Source organism: Salvia hispanica, chromosome 4 (genome assembly GCF_029641045.1).
Source record: "Salvia hispanica isolate PSC_SH4W2 chromosome 4, Shi_PSC_v1, whole genome shotgun sequence".
NCBI lineage: Eukaryota > Viridiplantae > Streptophyta > Magnoliopsida > Lamiales > Lamiaceae > Salvia > Salvia hispanica.
Window position 1 is genome coordinate 42,244,176 of NC_142695.1, and position 20,688 is coordinate 42,264,863.

The 20,688-nt window shown below is 35.8% G+C and overlaps 3 protein-coding genes across 4 annotated transcripts; all 3 read left to right on the plus strand.

Moving 5' to 3' along the window:
* Positions 1-307: 307 nt before the first annotated feature.
* LOC148928684 (uncharacterized) lies at positions 308-793 on the plus strand. Its single transcript, XM_089056749.1, has 2 exons — positions 308-667; positions 773-793. Exons 1-2 carry the CDS (start codon positions 308-310, stop codon positions 791-793), a joined length of 381 nt encoding a protein of 126 aa, XP_088912875.1.
* Positions 794-6,752: 5,959 nt separating this feature from the next.
* On the plus strand, positions 6,753-12,449 carry LOC125196153 (DEA(D/H)-box RNA helicase family protein). Its single transcript, XM_048094547.2, has 8 exons — positions 6,753-7,205; positions 8,193-8,468; positions 9,115-9,438; positions 9,812-10,003; positions 10,129-10,284; positions 10,528-10,994; positions 11,284-11,447; positions 11,800-12,449. The coding sequence occupies exons 1-8, from the start codon at positions 6,837-6,839 to the stop codon at positions 12,153-12,155; spliced, it is 2,304 nt and encodes a 767-aa protein (XP_047950504.2). The 5' UTR covers positions 6,753-6,836; the 3' UTR covers positions 12,156-12,449.
* A 590-nt stretch (positions 12,450-13,039) lies between these two features.
* Positions 13,040-17,216, plus strand: LOC125194339 (polyadenylate-binding protein RBP45-like). Of its 2 annotated transcripts, XM_048092508.2 has the most exons (7): positions 13,040-13,331; positions 13,733-14,204; positions 16,017-16,072; positions 16,147-16,277; positions 16,357-16,453; positions 16,530-16,679; positions 16,873-17,216. In XM_048092508.2, the coding sequence occupies exons 1-7, from the start codon at positions 13,104-13,106 to the stop codon at positions 16,873-16,875; spliced, it is 1,137 nt and encodes a 378-aa protein (XP_047948465.1). In that variant the 5' UTR covers positions 13,040-13,103; the 3' UTR covers positions 16,876-17,216. The 2 variants fall into 2 exon arrangements, with proteins under 2 accessions (XP_047948465.1, XP_088913256.1); XM_089057130.1 differs by lacking the exon at positions 16,873-17,216 and having other exon boundaries at positions 16,530-16,718.
* The last annotated feature ends 3,472 nt before the right edge of the window (positions 17,217-20,688 follow it).

Consider the following 20,688-nt stretch of genomic DNA (forward strand, 5'->3'; position numbering starts at 1 on the left):
ACAAATAACAACAAACACACTAGCAGCCTGCGATCGACATGTGCGCTTTACCTATGTCCTAACCGGCTGGGCTGCTGGCGACGCTCGTGTCCTGAGGGATGCAGTCAATCGCCCATACGGTATGAAGGTCCCAATAGGTATGAACTTCGCCGAGTTTGTATGGCTTCTTTTTCTGAATCAATACCTATTATACAAATCTTTACCGTATATTTTTTTTTCAAGGAAATTATTACTTTTGTCACAATGGTTATGCAAACAGCCAAGGCTTTTTGACTCCCTATAGAGGTGTAAAATACCACCTCAAAGAATGGGGCCAAATGCTGAAATGCCACAAAATGCTATTGAGCTTTACAATATGTGTCATACTAAGGCACGAAACATCATTGAACGAGCTTTCGCGGAGTTAAAGATGCGATGGGCCATACTACGCAGTGCATCATTCTACCCCATCAAGACCCAAGTACAACTGATCAGCGCTTGTTTCTTGTTGCACAACTACATTAGAAGCGATATGCCTGTGGATCCTCTCGAAGATCCCATAGATACTTGGAATGATGGACATGGCCCGGAAGGTGATTCAAATGAGGGCCCGTTTGTTGATTATGTTGATGCAACAACAGGTTGGACCATGTTCCGAGATCAATTAGCAAACTCATTGTGGAATCAGGTATTGAGCTTAACTATGATTTCTGAACATTTATTAGAAACTTATATATGATGGTATGGTTAATTGTTGACACACAAGGCTGTTTTCTTTTGTTTTTTTATGCAGCACGTGTCGGGAGGTTCATAAATTTATCAAGCTATGCGTTATGTGGAATCCATTCGACAAAGGCACAGCCAATGATTGTAGATGATCTTCAGTCTGTTATTTGAATCGTTCTTTATCTTTATTTATGACTCCTTATGGCTCCATTATGACTACTTAGTGACTCTTGCAATGGTTATGCCTATTATTACTATTGCAGCTCAACTCTTGTATGTTTTTTTATCTCTGTATCTCCCCTGTCACTATGTTTTGTTTTCTGTATGTGAAGTTTTGGAAATCACAATGAGTACATACATATACGCGTATATTAATATACATTTGTGTACAAATACCGAGATATGTACTCTTTTATGAGAATTTTAGTAAAGTTTAATTTCACATATACCGAGATTTAATGGCATTTAGCCATACATATATTGTATATTGCAGCACTATAAACTATCCAAGCATATTTTATTTTACTGTTTTTTATATGATTTTGCTAACTAAATAAAATTCATGACCTAATTTTAATCCGTAGTGATGAGATATATCATTCTAAATGTAATTATACTGATGAATAATTTAATTATCTCCTTAGATAACCACTTAAAATTTCTAAGCTAATCAATATTATTTATTAAATATGCAGTAAGGATTAAATAAGTCAACATACAAAATAATGCAAGATATATTTCAAGTAGCTGATAAGTTATTTAAAGTAGGACATACATATTTTAATTTAATGACATGAACAACTACCTCGAGAAAGTGATGTTAAAAGTTTTTGTCGGCCAAGGAAGCAGATCGAACCTACACACAATCCCAACAGAAAGCTCATTTTCACGGGCAAATGTCTCCCAGCCAATACTAATCCAAACATTTTCAGCTTCGATTGTCACAAACATTGTCCAAGGATAATCATCAACCCAAAATGTGAATTCTTCAATACTATCCTTGTCATCAATGTGTGTCTTCCACCATATGGTTGGTAATATCTACAAAATTGACATCGTACAATTGTTAAAAAATACACATACGAAAAATAGTTGCTGCAATGAACGAGAAATTTACCAAACCACGCTCAAAGTTAGATGCTATCAACACACAAGTGAATGCATCTTGATCACTATAATCGCTCTCCGTATCTGACTTGTAGGATACCCGGTTCCAACTCAACCCCTCTTTAGGATCACTGTCGCCGCTCTCTGTATCTAACGAGTAATTTCGGCTGCTTCCGATCAACCCCACTGCAGGCCCTAATTGGGACGCATAAGTAGTAAATGTTAACTCAACAAATAAAATGTATCATTAACTACGAGATTCAATTAACTATACCAATTATGTCACTATCCGGCATGCATCCATTCCTCTTGAACCTAAGAATTTTGAAATGAGGGCCTCCGTGATGGCTGACGAATAGGGTGTCCCCTATCTCGACGGGGTGTGTGTGACAGAAATTACACCAATTGTCTTCAATGTAAGCTTCTTGTCCGATTTTGGTTATCCTAACTGTCGATGTTATGCCATTCGACAATTGTAGATTACACAACGTAGGAATATCAGCTCCGTACATATCAAACCACGGTCGGGGAAACCTCTGCATTGAATAATCAACTTTAATGTTCGAAGCTTGAAATTTGTAATTTATACAGATACAAGGTTCTCACCAAATGAAAGTAGCCATCACTGTGACAAATTATCTAGGAAACTGAGGGTTTCATATGTCTACTTGTTTGTTAAACGAGATTACGACTATGTTAGAGATTTACAAACGCTCAACACAAGATAAAGAGATGTTTAATGATAAAATACTTACATTGGATACTCGTTCACGGGAAGTGTAGTCATAATTTCATAGCGCTAAGACACCAACGAGCGAGGGGATGCTATTTTTCCTCTAATTTCACAAGCTCTAAGTATCCTATATAGACTCCCCTACAAAAGATTATATTCCAAGCTCATGAAGTGTTAGAGGTAGTCTTCCATGTTTCCAATATTCACGTGAGTAGTGAATCTTGTAAAAGAGCACCAAGACAACAACTAAAGTTGCTACACTTCAATTCATTTTGACCATATTATCAAGGTTGCTACCATTTGATTCTCACGTGCAAAATTAAAGACAAGAAATGAGGATGATGTGATGAATATATGACTAGACTATGTACCACAATATTCTATCATGCCCCACTACTTAACCTTGGATATTTTCAAAGATATGAACACTCGACACATCTCTTCTTGAAACAAAATGGTAGACAACATTCCAAGTCAAGCTGTGTTCTTCTACAAGTCAATGTGGACCGCTGAAACTGATTCTCTCACGCTGTCTCTCATCACCAAATCAAAGAACGTAGGTAAGTGGGATGGTTCAGTCATGCCCTACAATCTCCTCGAGTAAATAACCGCTGCTCTCACGGCTGACACGGTGATCGTCTTCACATGCCGCGATGTGTATGAGCGCTTTCGATGCTTCGAGCATCATTACCGTGCCTTCAAGATTGTAGTTCGCACGCCTGGCATCTCATGGAACGTGAACACCAACGTCATCTCGGGGAGGGGGGGCGGCTTGGGAAAATGTATTGAAGGTAAAACAGTGTTGAAGTTTCGGGGAAAAATTATAACAAGTCTAACCTTCACAATTTGATCCCATTGATTGTCATTACAATCAATTTTGTAGTCGCCCTTATTGTTAAACCCAACTCCACTTCTATTCAAAATAAGAGCCAACGACCCATACAACTTTTCCCATGCCGATATTTTAGAGTAGATGTGGGGAGTGCCCTTAATATCGGTTTTGGAAACCGACTTTGCATTGCTTCTTCAAGCTTCCCAAGATATCCACCTCGAAACCCATTGTCGGACTTCCAGCCACGGGCAACAATGTCCTTCAATGCAATAACAAGCGCCTCCTCCTCTCATTCAGTCCAACTTCTCCTCGTGCGGTCACCTTTCCTCTTCTGAGTTCGTCCCAAGTGAGCATTGATCTCTACATAACAGAAACATATGACTTTGTTTCACATTTTCATGTGAAATCATTGCTCCAGCACATACAAATATATATGGGAGGTTTAATTGAAGCTTAACCATCAGCAACTAATAGAAATATATATGAGAGGTTAATTTGAAGTGAATACAGTAAAGAAGGCTACTACAAATATATACGAGCATGTCAATTTCATAAAACATTAAAGAAGACAATCAATTCCATAAAACAGGTGTATCTAATACTTAAAAAAATGAGCATCTAATACAAATATATTGGAATTGGTCAGTTTCATAAAACATGAGCATCTAATACTAAAAAAAAAGGAGCATCTATAACAAACATATTGGACAAATCGAATTCAAGCTAAACGAACAACGCAAGAATGAGTACATACTTTGTTGGCTCACAGGATCCTCCAAACTGAATTTGGTTCCCCTAGTTTCCTCTGACATTGCCTTCAAATAGAAACACAAAAAGATGAAATAAATATCAAAACTCCAAACATAAGGAATAGATCAAATTAATGATGTGTTTGGATAATTAGAAGCTGATAAAATGTGAAACAAACCCTAGATGCTGGTTGTAATTAATTTGGAAGACATATCTATAGAATGAAAAAAAAGTAATACGCAAAGGAGTTCGAAATTTTTACAGCAAAGGAGCTCGAAATGTTTGGATGCAGTAAGTCGGAGGCTACTTACCAGCGCCGGAGAGTTTGCCATTCAACTTGTTTTTTTTTCCACAACCACTGAAATCGGAAGAGAATACAAGAAGGAGGCGCAAGCTTATGAACTGCGAGAATGAAAATGCGGTTTAAATGTGCTACGGTTTCCTGAGGACAAAATTGGGAATACAAAAATTTATTAAGGGTAGAAATGGGAAGTTGTATTAAACTCATGGTGCATTAATGCCAAACCAAACAATACATATGGTAACTGACTTTCCTTAATAGTCGAACCAAACAGCCGATTAAAAAAAGCCCAAGTCTGAAAAGGGAATTACAAATGTGGGGTTTCTCTTTTCTAGAGAAATGGTAAATGATGAACCAAACACACCCTTAGGTCTAGCCTATTCTTAGTTGTTTGTCCATTTTTTGCAATATCTAATATTTTGTCACACATATTGTCCTTCATATCATAATTACACCTTCAAACTATACTTACTAGTATATCTTGCTCATACCGTTCCTCCATCCCTTCTCCAATATTTTTTATATTTAAATGGCAAATTTTTTTTTATTTTATGGGTCGGCCTATTATAATAATGGCCTAGAACCATATGATGTGTGCATTTTGGGATGCCTTAGTTTAGAAAGAATAAAAAACAAATAGTACAATAATATGTTAAAAATTAAAACAAAGTGGAAAAATGAAAAACGAAGACAACCCACTAGTTTTAAATGATTTACTTATTATTTTCGATTTCGAATTATTTATCATTTAATCAAAAATCACAAATTTTATATGAAAATAGTAATTTTTGTGTAATCCTATTTTGGTGGTGTTATAATCAAATTATGCAATGGTCGTCATCGATGGATAACGCAACCTGAGAACCACGGTTTATTTGATACATAAACGACCTACAAATTGGGAATTGACAAATCAATGCCCCTCTTAACACATTGAATAATCTCACCTCATAGTTGGTCTTTCTCCAGATGCCATTATTCAAGTCTGACTCCGTTGACGACTCAATTGACAAGGACTAGGAGGGAACATGGACGACATTTTGAAGCATGACAAAAATTAGCACATAAGCTTCATGTATGGTTCTTTAGGGTTTCAATTGTTAATAAGGTGTTTGAATCGATGCAACTTCCATTTTAATAAGAACTAGTATCACGCATGTGCTATGCACAAATTAATTTATTTTTAAAACATTAGTTTTCAATTTTAAATAAATTAAACAAATTAGAATCAATAGCAACAATTTTAGTTATATGAGAATAAAAAATCTATACAAGTCAACATTGAAGCATAATAAATTTAAAACAAATCACATAATTTAATGTTTAAAACAATAAATCATGGAGTAGGAAGATAAAAATCTATCACAATAAAGAATTATATACAATGAATAATTACTCATCATTTTTATAATTAGAATTGTAAGTTCTATAGGTTAATACAGTTAAAGTTTATTCACTTTCTACAATAAAATTAAAAGATCTAAAAACTTTACATGTTTCAAATTCATGAAATGAGTATTCAATTTAAATATCGATAGAGTTTGAAAAGACCTCGCTGTCTAATGGCAGTGGACGATGAGAGGAGGTAGCCGAATCTTCCCTTGTATGTTCATTAATACCATCACTCGACTCATCTGATCTACGTGATTTACTCCTCAGGCCAACGTGATCCACATCCTCGACTTTTTCTTGAGAATCGGAGTTCTTGGATCCCTCGTCTCTGGAAGAAGAAAAGAATGTCAGCTGGATGAGTTAAATCAACATCAATGTTATACCATAGGTTATAGGTATATATACAATAACCACTAATGATAGGTGTGCTAACAATAAGTGCATAAATCTAACCGTTATTGCCTCTATAATTCAGCACCATGTTTCATCCCACTAACTCACGTATGTATATGAGAAACATGGAAAACTAATCTCCACTAATAAGAAAAAATATGGGAAACCAACTAAGTAGGATTATATATTTATTAGAATTAATTTTTGAATTTTATAATAATTGCATATATATCCCTCAACATAAAATGATTATTCAAAACCTCCTAAAACTCTCATTTTATGTATTGTATAGATGTATAGATAGCAAACCACGCTTTAATAGTAGTAGCACATTAAATTCTAGGTTCAAGGGCAAATTTACAGGCCATAAAAAAAAGAATTTTTTTGCACAAACCACACGGGTAATCGTCCGTAAAACCAAACATGCCCTAAAATAAACAAAAAAATGTCATTCTATAAGAAAAAGGAAAATGAAAAATCATTCGTGAATCACCATAGAGCAAACAAACCTATTATATTACAAAAGTTCACACACATACACACAAAAAAAAACATACAAACCTATTACAAAGGCATAAACCCCTAAACGGCTAAAACCCTACTCCCAATTGATCGCCTGAACAATGAGAGCACCCAAATCCAGGAAATTCAAGCTCCAGAAACGCCTCACCGAGGTCCAAGAAATCGAGCTACTCGAATCATGGATTGATTCCTGCAAACCCGACGCCGGCTCTAACCCTCTCTCCCTTTCTCCGCCATCGAAGAAATCGCCTATCGGCAGGCTTCCAGACGGCTCCTTTTCTCCCTATGCCGGCGCCGACAAGTTTTTCCAACTGCCGCTATCCAAGAGGACCAAGGATGGTTTGGCCGCCTCTGATTACACAAAAATGACCGACATTCAGAGGGCTTCTCTGCCTCATTCCCTATGCGGCAGAGATATCTTGGGAGCTGCTAAAACCGGCTCTGGGAAGACTTTAGCGTTCGTTATCCCGGTGAGTTATTCATCCATATCTTTACATGATGCATTAAATTTGTTCTCTTTGTTAAGAATTTGAGGTCACATATAATTATTTCCAGGAGTTCGTTCCTGACCATCTCCAACCATACACCAAACTCAAACCCATTTTTGGTGTTTTTTGTGAAACAACACCATATTTTGCAAAAGTTTTGTGAGACAAAATCCCAAAAATGGTGTAAATCTTAAATTTGGTGTAAATGGTTGGAGTAAAATTATTTTTTGGTGTGACATATACTCAAAATTGAGTTTGAGTTTGGTGTAAATTATTGGAGATAATACCAATGAAACCTCAACGTTACTCAATCAAATATCTGCATCTCAGACTTTTGCTACTCAATCGATTAATATTGTTATAGAGCTACTGCATAGACTTGTGTTTCGTGTTCTACTATTAAGAATATTGCTAATGATTTCGGTGGTGATTATCAGACCCTATAAAAAGGATGAGGTTAAAATGGACGTATTGATTAAAATAGTTATAGGTCACACAAATAATGTTATTAAAACATACTCCACTATTAATTTTCTGGTGTGGTAAGGGGCCTTTCCAAGTATAAACACATTCAGCTTGTTGATTAATGTCTAATTGTACTTAAAATCTTGAATTGATAAGATCGATCTTAATCGAGGAGCAAAGAAGGAAAACAGTATATTTGAAGAGCACTCAGGATCAATCACGGCTAACAATAGGCATTGCGTGCTAGGAAATTCAACATTCCTAACTATTTATACATGCCTCATTTATGTACCGTGAGATTCCTTCTTTAAGGCAACTACCAGTCTACCATCACTTTAGGATATATTAGCTACAAAATGTGAAGAGCTTCCTTGTTTTTTTTGTGGCATTATTTAGAATATGCATTGATCTGCTATTTTCCTTTGTGTTAATATGATAATATTGAATTTACGAAGCCTATACGTTAATATGATCGCTAAAATGTGTTGTGGTTTTGATCATCAGGTTTTAGAGAAGTTGTATCGAGCTAGATGGGGTCCAGAGGATGGGGTAGGATGCATCATCATGTCTCCTACAAGAGAATTAGCTGGACAGCTTTTTGAAGTTCTAAAAAAAGTAGGAGTGCACCATGGATTTAGTGCTGGCCTTTTGATTGGTGGTCGTAAAGATGTTGTCGAAGAAAAAGAGCGTGTTAACGGGTTGAACATTTTGGTCTGTACTCCTGGCAGACTTCTCCAACACATGGATGAAACTCCAAATTTTGAATGTTCACAACTCCAGGTCTTTCTTTTGACAAATTTGCTTGTTATATTTGCTTTGTTCACCCAATATGGTTTTATATTGTGTTATACTGACAGGGTGAACTCTTTTTCAAAATTATTGCGATGAAAAGTCTTTAGCTTTGGGCTTGCCTCGATAACTGTTTTGCTATGGGGAAAGTAAAAGTGAATGAACCTTTAAAATTGTTTGCCTTTCTCAACTCTAGGTGTGCTTATGCATCTAAGTTTTGTTTCATCAAGTTTTTGTCATAGTTGCCTACTTGTGGTGTGCATTTTTCATTTATTTTCACCCTGCTGGATGGTCTTATTAGGTACTGTAACATTTTTTGCTGCAATTTTTTCCTCATTCGCATTGAAGCTTGTGCAATGCAGATGCTTCATGTTCTTATATTTCTGTTATGACTTTGACTCTAAACATATCCTACAGTATCACTTGTATTTAGCTGGGTCATGGAGAGAATGATGTGATGACTAACAAATACTCTCGTTATTATGATTGTCTAAGTGAGCCTTTATCGTGGTTATGTTAGCTGCCTGCTAGGATAAGTTTTGGGTATCTGATTGCTGGGTCCATTTATTTTCCCTTTTAAGTCAAGTGTGGAACAGATGTCAGCAGTTTCTGACCTAGTTTCCTGGTCTGCAAACAGGTTTTAGTTCTTGATGAGGCTGATCGTATTCTTGATGTGGGATTCAAGAAAGAATTAAATGCTATAATATCTCAACTACCAAAACAAAGACAAACCTTCCTTTTCTCAGCAACTCAAACAAAGTCTGTTCAAGATCTTGCAAGACTCAGTCTGAAAGACCCAGAATATCTTAGCGTGCATGAGGAGTCTACTACTGCTACTCCTAATCGTTTGGACCAGACTGCTATGATTGTTCCCCTTGAACAAAAGCTTGACATGCTTTGGAGTTTTATAAGGACACACCTTAATTCACGAATTCTGGTATTTCTTTCGAGTTGCAAGCAGGTAATTTTTCAATTAGTTCTCAATAATTAGAGAGTTGGTAAATTTAATTGTGTCACTAAATTTTCAATACCAAGAAACTTGATTTTATGTTCATTTTATACTCATTTACTTCATTTTACTGGGGAGGTGCATTGAGTTTATATGCATCATCTCTATCCTCATGTCACCCTGGATTTATGGATACATAGTTGATATAAATATACACTCTGCCATTTACATATGTACTCCATATCTCAGTTGATTATAGTTACTAAACTTATCTGCATTTATAATAAGCTATCTAGCTGTCCTCTGGACCTTCATTCTTTTGTTGTCTATTAACCTTTTTGGTTCTGCCAAAATGTGATCCTGCTTTTCCTCCCTGTCTCAACAGGTAAAATTTGTGCATGAAGCTTTCAAGAAACTCCGACCAGGAATTCCGTTGAAATGTCTTCATGGAAGGATGAAGCAGGACGGACGTATGGGAATATATGCATCATTCTGTGAACAGCACTCCGTTTTGTTTTGCACTGATGTTGCATCTAGAGGGCTTGATTTCAACAAGGCTGTTGACTGGGTTGTTCAGGTCGGACCCTGCTACGTCCCCCAAAATTAAATTCCAGTGTTTCTATAAGAATTCATGTTTTTAAATTTTCAGAAATAGAGTGCATGAGCTCTGAACCATAGATTTGATTAAATGTGCACTTCCAGGTAGATTGCCCAGAAGACGTTGCTTCTTACATACACAGGGTCGGGAGAACTGCTCGTTACCTTTCAGGTGGGAGATCTGTGTTATTCCTCGCACCCTCAGAGACAAAGATGCTTGACAAATTGCAAGAAAAAAAGATTCCTATTCGAATCATTAAGGTATGCCTTGTTTTCCGATGTTCTCCAGTTTTAATTGCATGAATAATCCGCTGGTCCATTTATTGGCGAAGCTTTTATTTTTTTCATGTATAAGTTGGGTTCACTCGCATGAATAATCCGCTGGTCCATTTATAGGCGAAGCTTTTGTTTCATGTACAAGTTGGGTTAAGTGAACCAATTAGTGTTCCCATTTTTCATAGTAACTCATATAAATGAGTAAATTGTTTGCATCATTCCTTGCAGGCAAATACAAAAAGATTGGAATCTGTTTCTGGTTCATTGGCAGCTTTGTTGGTCAAGTATCCTAATCTACAGAGTCTGGCCCAGAGAGCCTTCATTACTTATTTGAAGTCCATCCATAAACAGCGCGATAAGGACATTTTTGATGTCACTAAACTTCCAATTGATGAATATTCTGCATCAATAGGTCTTCCCCTGACTCCCAGAGTTCGGTTTCTGAAACAAAAAGTTAAGGGCAAAAAAGTTTCTGAAGATCTTGCCCTGGTGCCAGAAAGCCAGTCTGATGTGAATCCTTCTGAACTCTTAAGAGGAACTGTGAATGCAGTAAAGCCTGAGAAAGCAGAGATTGAGTTAGAAGAGAGTTTTCTTTTGGAAAAGAAAGCACAGCTTGAATTGAAAGATAGTATTCTGTTGGAAAAGAAAGCACAGCTTTTTGGAGAAGAAAATGAAACTGATATTAGAGATGATCTGTAAGTTATCATCATGATTATATGTTCACATGTTTGAATTTCATTACTTTTACTTCGGTGTAAAGAAAATAAGAGGTGATTTTCTGGTCGTGGGTGGAGAAAGTCAATGTATACTTGCCTGCCTTTTCGTATTACACTATTCACTTGAGAAATATTACACTTAAAGGTTTAAATCAAATATGGTGGACTGCATGTTCTTTATAGTTTTTCTAGTATTACCTGTTATAACCTTCTGCGGTTATCTTCATTTCTTATGTTTGAGTTTTTTGTCTCTGGTGGTTAACTATAGGAATGCTACAAGGGTCTTGAAGAAAAAGAAGTTGAAGATCAATATGCACAGGCCTGTGGGTACTAGAGTTGTATTTGATGATGAAGGAAACACCTTGCCGCCTCTTGCAACATTAGCAGACTCCAATGCTGGATCAGATTCCGTCAAGCTGGACAAGGACAAAGGTAGATCTAATGCTTCCATGTGTTTTTGTTACCTTGCAATATGCTATTTCGAAAAGCAAAAAGTTGTATTCGTATTTGGCTTTCCAGTTTCATAATCCTGCGCTATATGTTGGAGTTGCTATATGTGGGGGTTCCTATGTATTTAAGACTTCGTTGTTATATTTAGTTTTGGGCTCAGAATGATACCTTGCCTCATGCTCCTCCAAGGTGCCGAATATTTTTTCTCGGTTTGTGCAGAGATTTGAGCGCAGTTTGAATGCACTAGGAAAAGTAAATGAAAATAATTGATTAATGTATTGACTCAGAAATTTATTCCATTCCTCTAATGGTCCCTGTCCACCCCAACTTGCAGTAAGTCAGCGATATGCAGAGTTGAGAGAAATGATGAAAGTGGTAGATAAGGAAGATAAGGCCATAGAGCACAAGCGTCGGAAGGAAAAGCGTATCAAGCAAAAGATGAAATTGAAAAGGGGTAGAGAAGAGGATGACGATGACGATGACGATGATGATGAAGTTAGTGAGGATGATCTATCTGGTTCGGGCAGAGAAGCAAGTATGAGCCGACCAAATAAAAAAGGCAAGAAATATTTCAACAGTGATAGTGATAATGAAGATGGTGAGAGGGGCAAAGGCGAGAACAACACAGCTCCAATTACAGTGGCGGAGCAAGAAGAACTGGCTCTTAAGCTGCTCAGCTCAATGCAATAACAGACATGAGGGCCTTTTGATTTTAAAGCGATTGTTGTATGCTGGGAGAGGGTTTTAAATGTTCTTGTCTAAAGAGTAATGCTCAAGGCAACAAAAAGTGGTCTGCAGGTTTATTTTTGTAGAAGGGTGCTTCCTTATTATTAAGGTTACATCATTAATTTACGTATTGATTTATAGTTGTACACTAGAGAATATATACCAACAATTTATAGGCAGGAGACGGCATTGTTAATTGTTAACTATTGAATATTTTTTTTCTGGTTGAGATGGGATCTTCTGAAAGCTTTATCATTAGTTGTCGAGAAAATTACATAAAAGGTTTTTAAACTATGCCCCTCTCTGACTACTTCACGAGGGACCATTTGAGGAGATGCTGGAATTCTTGGGAATGTGATGGAGCATGAATCCTCTAAATATGATTAGAAAATATGAAAAAGTGGATCTGGATAAGTTTTTGGTAATTTTGTTTTATTTAGGGTTAGATTACTATATGACACTATTATAGAATTGGAAGAGCGACCAATATAACGAGTTAGAGGGTTTCTAATTTTGGATGCATAATGATATTTTATAAATATTTTAGAGGAGGCAGTTGGTTGTGCAATGCCAACTCATTCGATTTCGGATTGTTAAATATTGAGTTACAATTTGAGTCTCAAACATGTATTTTTGAATTTCCAATTTCAAATAAGCAAGCCAGAAATGTGGAAATTTAGATAATTACTGCAATTAATACTAGTAGTCGTAATTAGCTGACATATGTGGGAAAATAAAATTATATTTTGAAGTCGCGTTAACGTGCAAGCGACTTCAGTTAAAGTGGGCATTGAGCCAGCGATTGAAACACGAAACCCTATCGTATTTATTTGTCCGTTTTGTACACACAGACCTCCTTTCAAACCCCCCAATTTTGCCGTGGTTTGAATTAGGGTTTAGCTCCAGCCGAGAATGATGCAGCAGCCAGGAGGAATGGCGCCACCACCTATGGGGATGGATCAGCAACAGCCCCATCAGCAGCAGTGGATGACCATGCCACCGCAGCCGCCTCACTTCTGGCCTCAGCAGCAACAGCACTACGGTGGCGCCGCCGACGAGGTTCGATCTCTATGGATTGGAGACCTTCAGTTCTGGATGGACGAGAACTATCTCACATCCTGCTTCTACAACTCCGGCGAGGTAATCTTCAACTTATTTTGTGCTTCTATGTATATCTGGTTGCACGTTTTTTTTTTTTTTGGTAGATACTTTTTCTATGGAAGCTATGTCTTGAACTTCTTTTGAGATTCTATTGATATGCGATGTTGGTTCTTGATTTAGGGTTTCCCTCCCCAATTTAATATTGTTGTCTGGATTTTGGAGTAGTTTAGTTTTTATGCTGAGAAAAATAGACTGTAATGATTTGCCAAGGTTGTGTAAGTGTAATGGATTAGCAAATGCATTTGGAGTGAATTATTTTTTCTGTTTGACCCCCTTTTATGTATGTGTGTGTGGTTGCACATAATTTTCTTGCGAATCATGTTTGTCAGTCATGTCTGTTTTTTAACTCCTTGTAATCTTATAATTTTCTGCCTTTTCAGCTGGTATCTGCTAAGGTGATTCGCAACAAGCAAACTGGCCAATCTGAGGGGTATGGCTTCCTGGAGTTCAGGAGTCATGGTTCTGCTGAAAGTATATTGCAACAATATAATGGTGCATTGATGCCTAATGCTGAACAGAGCTTCCGACTGAACTGGGCTAGTCTTGGTGCGGGGGATAAGCGCACAGATGACTCTCCTGAGTACACAATTTTCGTCGGAGATTTGGCTGGGGACGTTACAGATTATGTCCTGCAGGAAACGTTTAAGGTTGTCTACCAATCTGTTAAGGGTGCAAAAGTTGTTATAGATAGGGTCACTGGACGCTCGAAGGGCTATGGGTTTGTTAAGTTTGGGGATGAGAGAGAGCAACAGCGTGCTATGAGTGAAATGAACGGTGTTCTCTGTTCAACTAGGCCCATGCGGATTGGGCCTGCGGCTAACAAAAAACCTATGAATGCACCAACTCAGAACGGTGAGCAAATAATATTTTTTACATCATTGATACTATTTTATTGTCAAATGGGTTTAACAATGTTTGCTACATATCCTATATAATCATACAATTCTACAGGTTGTTTGTGTGACTCTAGATATACGAATTCATCAGTTTGCTCTTGTGAAGTTCTATTATGGTGTTTTAGATTTGAAAGGTGTTGTAGTTATGAAATCGAAGATACGCGAGCATTTCCTTCTAGTACTTTAATAGCCTTGGAATAATATAATTATATAAAGCACAGATAGACTTATTTAAAACTCATGTTGTCTCGAAGCAGGGAAGAGAGAGGCTCTCATTAAGGGGGCCTGAGACTGGTTTCAGCTGAAATGATTCCCTATAATCCGTGGCATCTGTTTAGGTCAGTTGAATTTGTTTATGTCATAAGCTTCCTTCATTCCTTTGTGGCATTTCGTTTGCTACAGATTTCTTTACTTTCACAAGTTTTCCCTTTTAAGTTAACAGTCAATTGGGTACCATTTCTTGCACAGAACTTACCTTCTGATACAATACCTCTTTCTCTGTCAACAAAGTAGACGTCTTCCTTTCTTTTATTTTTTTAGTGTCCATTTTCTGGAGCTAGTTTCTTAACTCAGCTGAAGCTCCTTTTGTAGTTTAACGAGAAAGAAAATGCATCGATATAAACCATATTTATTGGCTATCTACTCTTGGTAGCTAACCATGATTAGATGTAGTGCTAGTAAGTCCATTAATAAGGTCGTCTTCCTTCAACATACCATCAGAAGTTGTTTGTTCAACTGCTGCATTACTGTGAGATGACTTGAGATTATGATATAGTGGTATTTGAAGCAAGTATTAAGACACTCCCAATTTATCTTTTCTGAACTGGCTTCAGCTGTAATTGTGCAGTCACAGAGCTGTGTTCTTCTGTGTGCATTTGTTTTGATTGTTGAAGTTTTACTAGTTTATTGTTCTTTATCTGGATATGTGTTGATGACTCTAGCTTAAGGAATCTTTCGAGTTTTGAGATTATGGAAATTTTATGCGATGCCTGACTGTCCTTAACATTTGCTTCTTGACTTGTAAGTTGGTATTAACTCATTTGATAGTATATTTGTACCCTTTGATTTTTGTGAATCTGGCAGCCTGATAGTCCTGATTGTTGGAAGAATACAAATTCTGAGATGGTTTTTTTTATCGTTGATAGTAAAGTTGTAGGTTGTCTGACTATGGAGGAGTTATGAAATTTGTGTACAGTACGGTGCTAACCTTGGACTCGATAGCCAAATGTTTTAACATTTTAAAAACAAACAAAAAGTATATGGTTGAGATGCTTTATATGCATGCCTTTTAAGGTAGAGATTTTACCTTGTAGAAAGTTCGTGATGACAGCAATTGGAACCCGATTGGTTCATTATGTTATTGTTTACTAATTGTTTCTGCTTGCTTGTTGGGTAATTGTGTTCTTCTGTTGGCATTCTAATAGGACTGCAGGAGCTAAGTAGAATTTTGAAATGTGTAGTATATTTTTCTCATAATATGGGTTAGGTTTTTGGTAAGTGGAAATAGTTGAACCTTTAGGTATGCTTAAGATGCTTAAAGCAAAAAGGATGTATGCATTATTATTCTGGTATGAGAATGTGCTTAGCAAATAGTACTAATATATAGTGAGAAACAGAAGAATCAAATTCAGAAAAAATATCCTGCCAACAATCTGACATCTTCTCCGTCTATTTTGTGCTTCCTTGATTCGTCTCTCAATAATGACAGCAATGATTTTATATACTATCATTTTATGGCATCAATTAATACAATTATACATGGTTGCAGCTTCATATCAAAATCCTCAAGGAACTCAGGGCGAAAGTGACCCCAATAATACAACAGTACGTTACATTCCCCCTGTTTATGCTATGTTTTTCTAATGGTATGCAACTTACTTGTAACCTAAAAAATGTAGATATTTGTTGGCGGTCTAGATTCCAACGTGACGGACGACCATTTGAGACAAGTATTCTCACAGTATGGTGATGTGGTACATGTGAAAATACCAGTTGGAAAACGTTGTGGATTTGTTCAGTTTTCTGATAGGTATCATGATACTTACTGCATTTATAACTTTGATGGCCCAACTTACTACTAATCCGCTTCTTATAAATATTTGTCCTAGGTCCTGTGCTGAGCAAGCTATAGCAAACTTAAATGGTACTCTGCTAGGAGGGCAGAACATCCGTCTTTCGTGGGGACGCAGTCCTTCGAACAAGCAGGTTGAGCGTCTAAAAATGCTGACTTAACTGCATCTTTATTTGAATTTGGTTTCTGATTTCACTGTTAATTTTTCAGACTCAGCAAGATCAAAACCAGTGGGGAGGGGGTGCTTACTATGGGTACACGCAGGGGCATGAGGTGCAAGGTGGATTTGCTCCACCACAAGACCCAAACATGTATTATGGAGGCTATCCTGGATATGCAAACTATCAACAGCCGCAACAGGTACTGATTCCTTGCGTGTTGTGATGCTAGTACCAAATTTTCCCACTTTCAGTATCTACTTTATTTGGCAGACTTATTGCCCGTCATGTTTTCCTTCATCTCCTGAAATGTGTTCTGTTTACGGGAACTTTATAGATTTGATTGTTATTGAAGATGTATGGTATGTGGCTGAATGCGTTTTTCATTGTGGCAGTGATATGCTGGAGAGCAGTTGGAGCTTGTGCCTTGCTGAGTGGCTTGTTATGTGATATTGCCAAGTTGGATTCGACTTATTATCTAATAATATTTGGTGCTATTTTCTTTCTGTTTTGTTAACCCTTTCCCCCCCCACTGATTTGGAGGTTTTCTTAGTAAACTACATGTATAATTGTAGTTCTTGATCATGTTTGGAATGAATCGGTTGCATATCAATCGCTTGCCTTAGTTTTGAGCTGTGCTGTTTCTGCTAAACTGCTGACATGAGCATGCTGCGGCAAATTCTTGTAATGCTATTGGTTTAAGTGATTATTATTCAGTTATTGAGATTACCTGGTTTTAGTTTTGGGTGCTAATATTGTCTTGTTTATAAGCTGTGTCTATAGGATTTAATGTTCGGAAATATTTTATTACAGCATGGAATATTTAATGTGTATAAGTTAAACATACATGCGCATGAATAAATATATTAATTAACGTGGCAGAGACGACTTGAGATAGTGGTTTCAATACAAAACTAAACGATTTTGCCAGATCAGGTCGATGTGTGATGCTTTAATTTTTATACTGATTTTCGTTTAGGCTACAAAACTTTTTGATACCAAAGTGGTGTCTTAAATTTGAAAATAAAATTGATTCATCAGAGAATTAGTATTCCAAATCTATCGATATATAAAGGGAGAGTTTTTGGAAAACTTTTCTAAATGCCAATTTTAGCCTTTTTGGCGGGAAAGTGATAAAAATGGAGGGTGGCAGTCATCCAGCTGTACTGCAATACGCTGCCCATGCGCTATACCTTAGGCCTGCAAATATAGCTAGATCTATATAAGGTGAGTATTTGAAAAAACAAATGGCTAAGGGAAATTAAAATGAACTATAGCCCGTCCAAAACAATCTTATCAGGTAAAAAAAAGGAATATTAGGCAAAAACTTGCAACAATTAAAATGATTTATTATAATTTAGTTTAAATTAGAATCAATAATGAGAGCAGGCATGCCATTTAAAAAAGAGAGAGAAAAAGTGTAGATCTAATGAAATCAGTACTACTACTCCTTAAAAGTAGTGTTGAAGCAGATGAGGCTTTCCGAATAAATTTCAATACAATCAATACAAGGCGGGCGAAAGAAAAAACGAAGATGGAGGAGGGTGGGGCGTGAGCGATAGATGAGGCGTCAGAGAGGTGGATGAGGTGGTAACGGGGAGAGAAGAGGATGCGGTGAGCGCGGCAGCAGAGAGGTGAGAAGAGGCGGCGTGAAATTGAGGAAATTATTGAATACAAAATTAAATCAATTTTTTAGGAAGAAGCGGCAGACATGTACGAGTATTGTATAGGTTGAAACTTGAAGGCGTCCAACAATGGGTGCAGACCCAAGAAATAGATCAGGCCCACATAGGACCCACTATTTTATTTCTTTCTTCTACATTCAAAATTGTTAACCGTGATTTACCTATTTATTTTATTTTATTTTATTTATCCATTCTATTTAATCGTTTTATTTTATTTATCCAGCTTATATCAACTAAGTTTATTTATACAGCTTATACAGATAGGTGTCTACATAGTTGTATAAAATATATTTATATGTGTACAAAATAACTGTGTACTTGTGTTTTTAACTGATCTCCTTATATGAATGAAGCATTATTCATTATTGAATGTGACGTAACATATACGTAGTATAGTCGAGTATATACAGTATTGAATTATTTTTGTTTAATTAAAATATAAATTAATAATATATTTTGTAATATACTCCTGTTTATCCAAATGTTTCTGTTTTGATATGAGTTTTAGTCTTAAAGAATCAAACGTATATGGATGTTTATATGAGTTTTAGTATTAGAGAATCAAATGTATATGGATGTTGATTGAAAGCCGGTCAAAATGGATATCGATAATTGGATATTCGATGTCCAAATTTGAAATATTGGGTAATTGGATATCCGACATATGATTTTTTGGGTTTTAGAGACGGGTTGGTGTATAGGATTTTTGGATTATCGGGTTTGGGAATATCCAAATATCCAAATATCCAAATTTGAAATATCGGGTAATTGGATTATCGGGTTTGGGAATATCGGGTTTGAGTGATGTGTATAAGAGAGAGAAGTAGAGATGTAAAGAGATAATAGAGTAATTAAGAGAGAAATTTTTTTTAGTAAAAAGTGAAATGACTCACTAATAGTGAGACATCCAAAAAATGAATATGTCTCACTTATCTGGGACGGAAGGAGTATTTCCTACAAATACATGCATAGTGTATTAAATTGAAGGTTTCCAAAAATAAAATTATAAAATAGAAAATAAAATATTTTTGAAAAATTTAAATTAATTTTACTTATTTTAATTTAAATAATTACTCCCTTAATCTTATTTAAATTAAAATGGAAATTTTTCTACGCAAACTATACATTGATTCAAATTAACATGTTGAATGAGGAAAGCACGCACCAAATGCAAACTTTATGCATCGGGAAACTTAGAAAGATTTATCTTTGATTAGTTCTAATTAATAATACTTCTTCGTTCCATTAAATATGAAACTTTTGCTTTTTTTTCAATACGAGATTTTATATAGTGTTGTTTTATGAGTTTCAATACGAGGTTTTATGTAGTGTTTTTTTTTAATTTTTGAAAACGTTTCATTAATGGGACAATAAAAAAAAAATTTATTTTTAATGGGACATATAGAGTTTTATTGGCCATAGAAAAAAAATTTATAAATCATTAGCATAAAAGTGCGCTATAACAATGTTTCTTTAATTGCGTTTGTTTAATGACAAGTTTTTTAATATCATAATATGTCGTTTCATAAGAATATTTAAAAATAATAACTGTGATCAAGAAAAAATAATTACTTCCTTCGTTCGCTATCAGGAGTCCTATTTGAATTCGACTCAACTTTAACAAATATAAAGAAAAGTGGGTGGAAAAAAATAGTGGAATGTACTTATTGTTTTATAATAAAACGAGAGGAGAACAAGTTAGTGAAAAGTGGGGTCAACCTACTATTTATGGTAAAAGTGAACCGAGACTCTTGATGGCAAACGAATATAGTACTTCATTTGATTTTTTCATGAATACATAGTGTTCTTCAACTCATATTGGTGTAAGTGGTGTTTGGAAATTTTTGCAACCATGTGGTAGACAGTTTAGAAATTTCTCAATATTCTTATCGGCAGCCAATTCAAAACTAATTTTTGGCTGTGTTTTTAGTTAGGTTTTGAAGAGTCAACCTACTATTTATGGTTAAAGTGAACTGAGACTATCCTTTGGACATCCATCTCGAACTCTATCTCCTTCCATCCCTCTCTTTTGACTTAACTCAACACATCTTTCAAACTAAGAAGCTCGACCATGATAAATTTTTTAAAGTTATTGTAAATTTTCTATTTTTATAGTTTGATATTGTTCTAATTTTATTAGTTTATTGAAAATATGTAATTAGTACGTGAAAATTATATGACCCGTGCATGGCACGGGTGATGATACTAGTGTATGAAATACTACTCCCATTTTTTATTAAAAAATAATAATAATAATTCCTAAGATATTATTAAATTAGAGTGAACTAGAAACTTGGTATCCGGTAAATGCAGGGTGCTATTTGTGTCACTTTTTGAAAATAATTTACACAAACTACCTAGGAGTAATATTTTAATTTATTTGATGATACTATTAACTTTTTGTTAATATTTGTTCCTCAATTTTATTCTTTTCATTCTCAAAGGCAAATGTAACTATTTTTATTTTCTTATTTCTCGATTTTCTTATTTTATACTCTCTCTTATTTATTTCATTTATATCTGTTA

What these genes read in the sequence shown, in the direction of transcription:
- LOC125194339 (XM_089057130.1), top strand. Translation starts at nt 13,104, where the DNA reads ATGATGCAGCAGCCAGGAGGAATGGCGCCACCACCTATGGGGATGGAT. An exon ending in GCTTCTACAACTCCGGCGAG is followed by an intron (nt 13,332 to 13,732) that starts GTAATCTTCAAC and finishes CTGCCTTTTCAG; the next exon opens with CTGGTATCTGCTAAGGTGAT. An exon ending in TTTGTTCAGTTTTCTGATAG is followed by an intron (nt 16,278 to 16,356) that starts GTATCATGATAC and finishes TATTTGTCCTAG; the next exon opens with GTCCTGTGCTGAGCAAGCTA.
- LOC125196153 (XM_048094547.2), top strand. Translation starts at nt 6,837, where the DNA reads ATGAGAGCACCCAAATCCAGGAAATTCAAGCTCCAGAAACGCCTCACC. An exon ending in TTCTTTCGAGTTGCAAGCAG is followed by an intron (nt 9,439 to 9,811) that starts GTAATTTTTCAA and finishes CTGTCTCAACAG; the next exon opens with GTAAAATTTGTGCATGAAGC. An exon ending in ACTGATATTAGAGATGATCT is followed by an intron (nt 10,995 to 11,283) that starts GTAAGTTATCAT and finishes GGTTAACTATAG; the next exon opens with GAATGCTACAAGGGTCTTGA.
- LOC148928684 (XM_089056749.1), top strand. Translation starts at nt 308, where the DNA reads ATGGGGCCAAATGCTGAAATGCCACAAAATGCTATTGAGCTTTACAAT. An exon ending in CAAACTCATTGTGGAATCAG is followed by an intron (nt 668 to 772) that starts GTATTGAGCTTA and finishes TTTTTTATGCAG; the next exon opens with CACGTGTCGGGAGGTTCATA.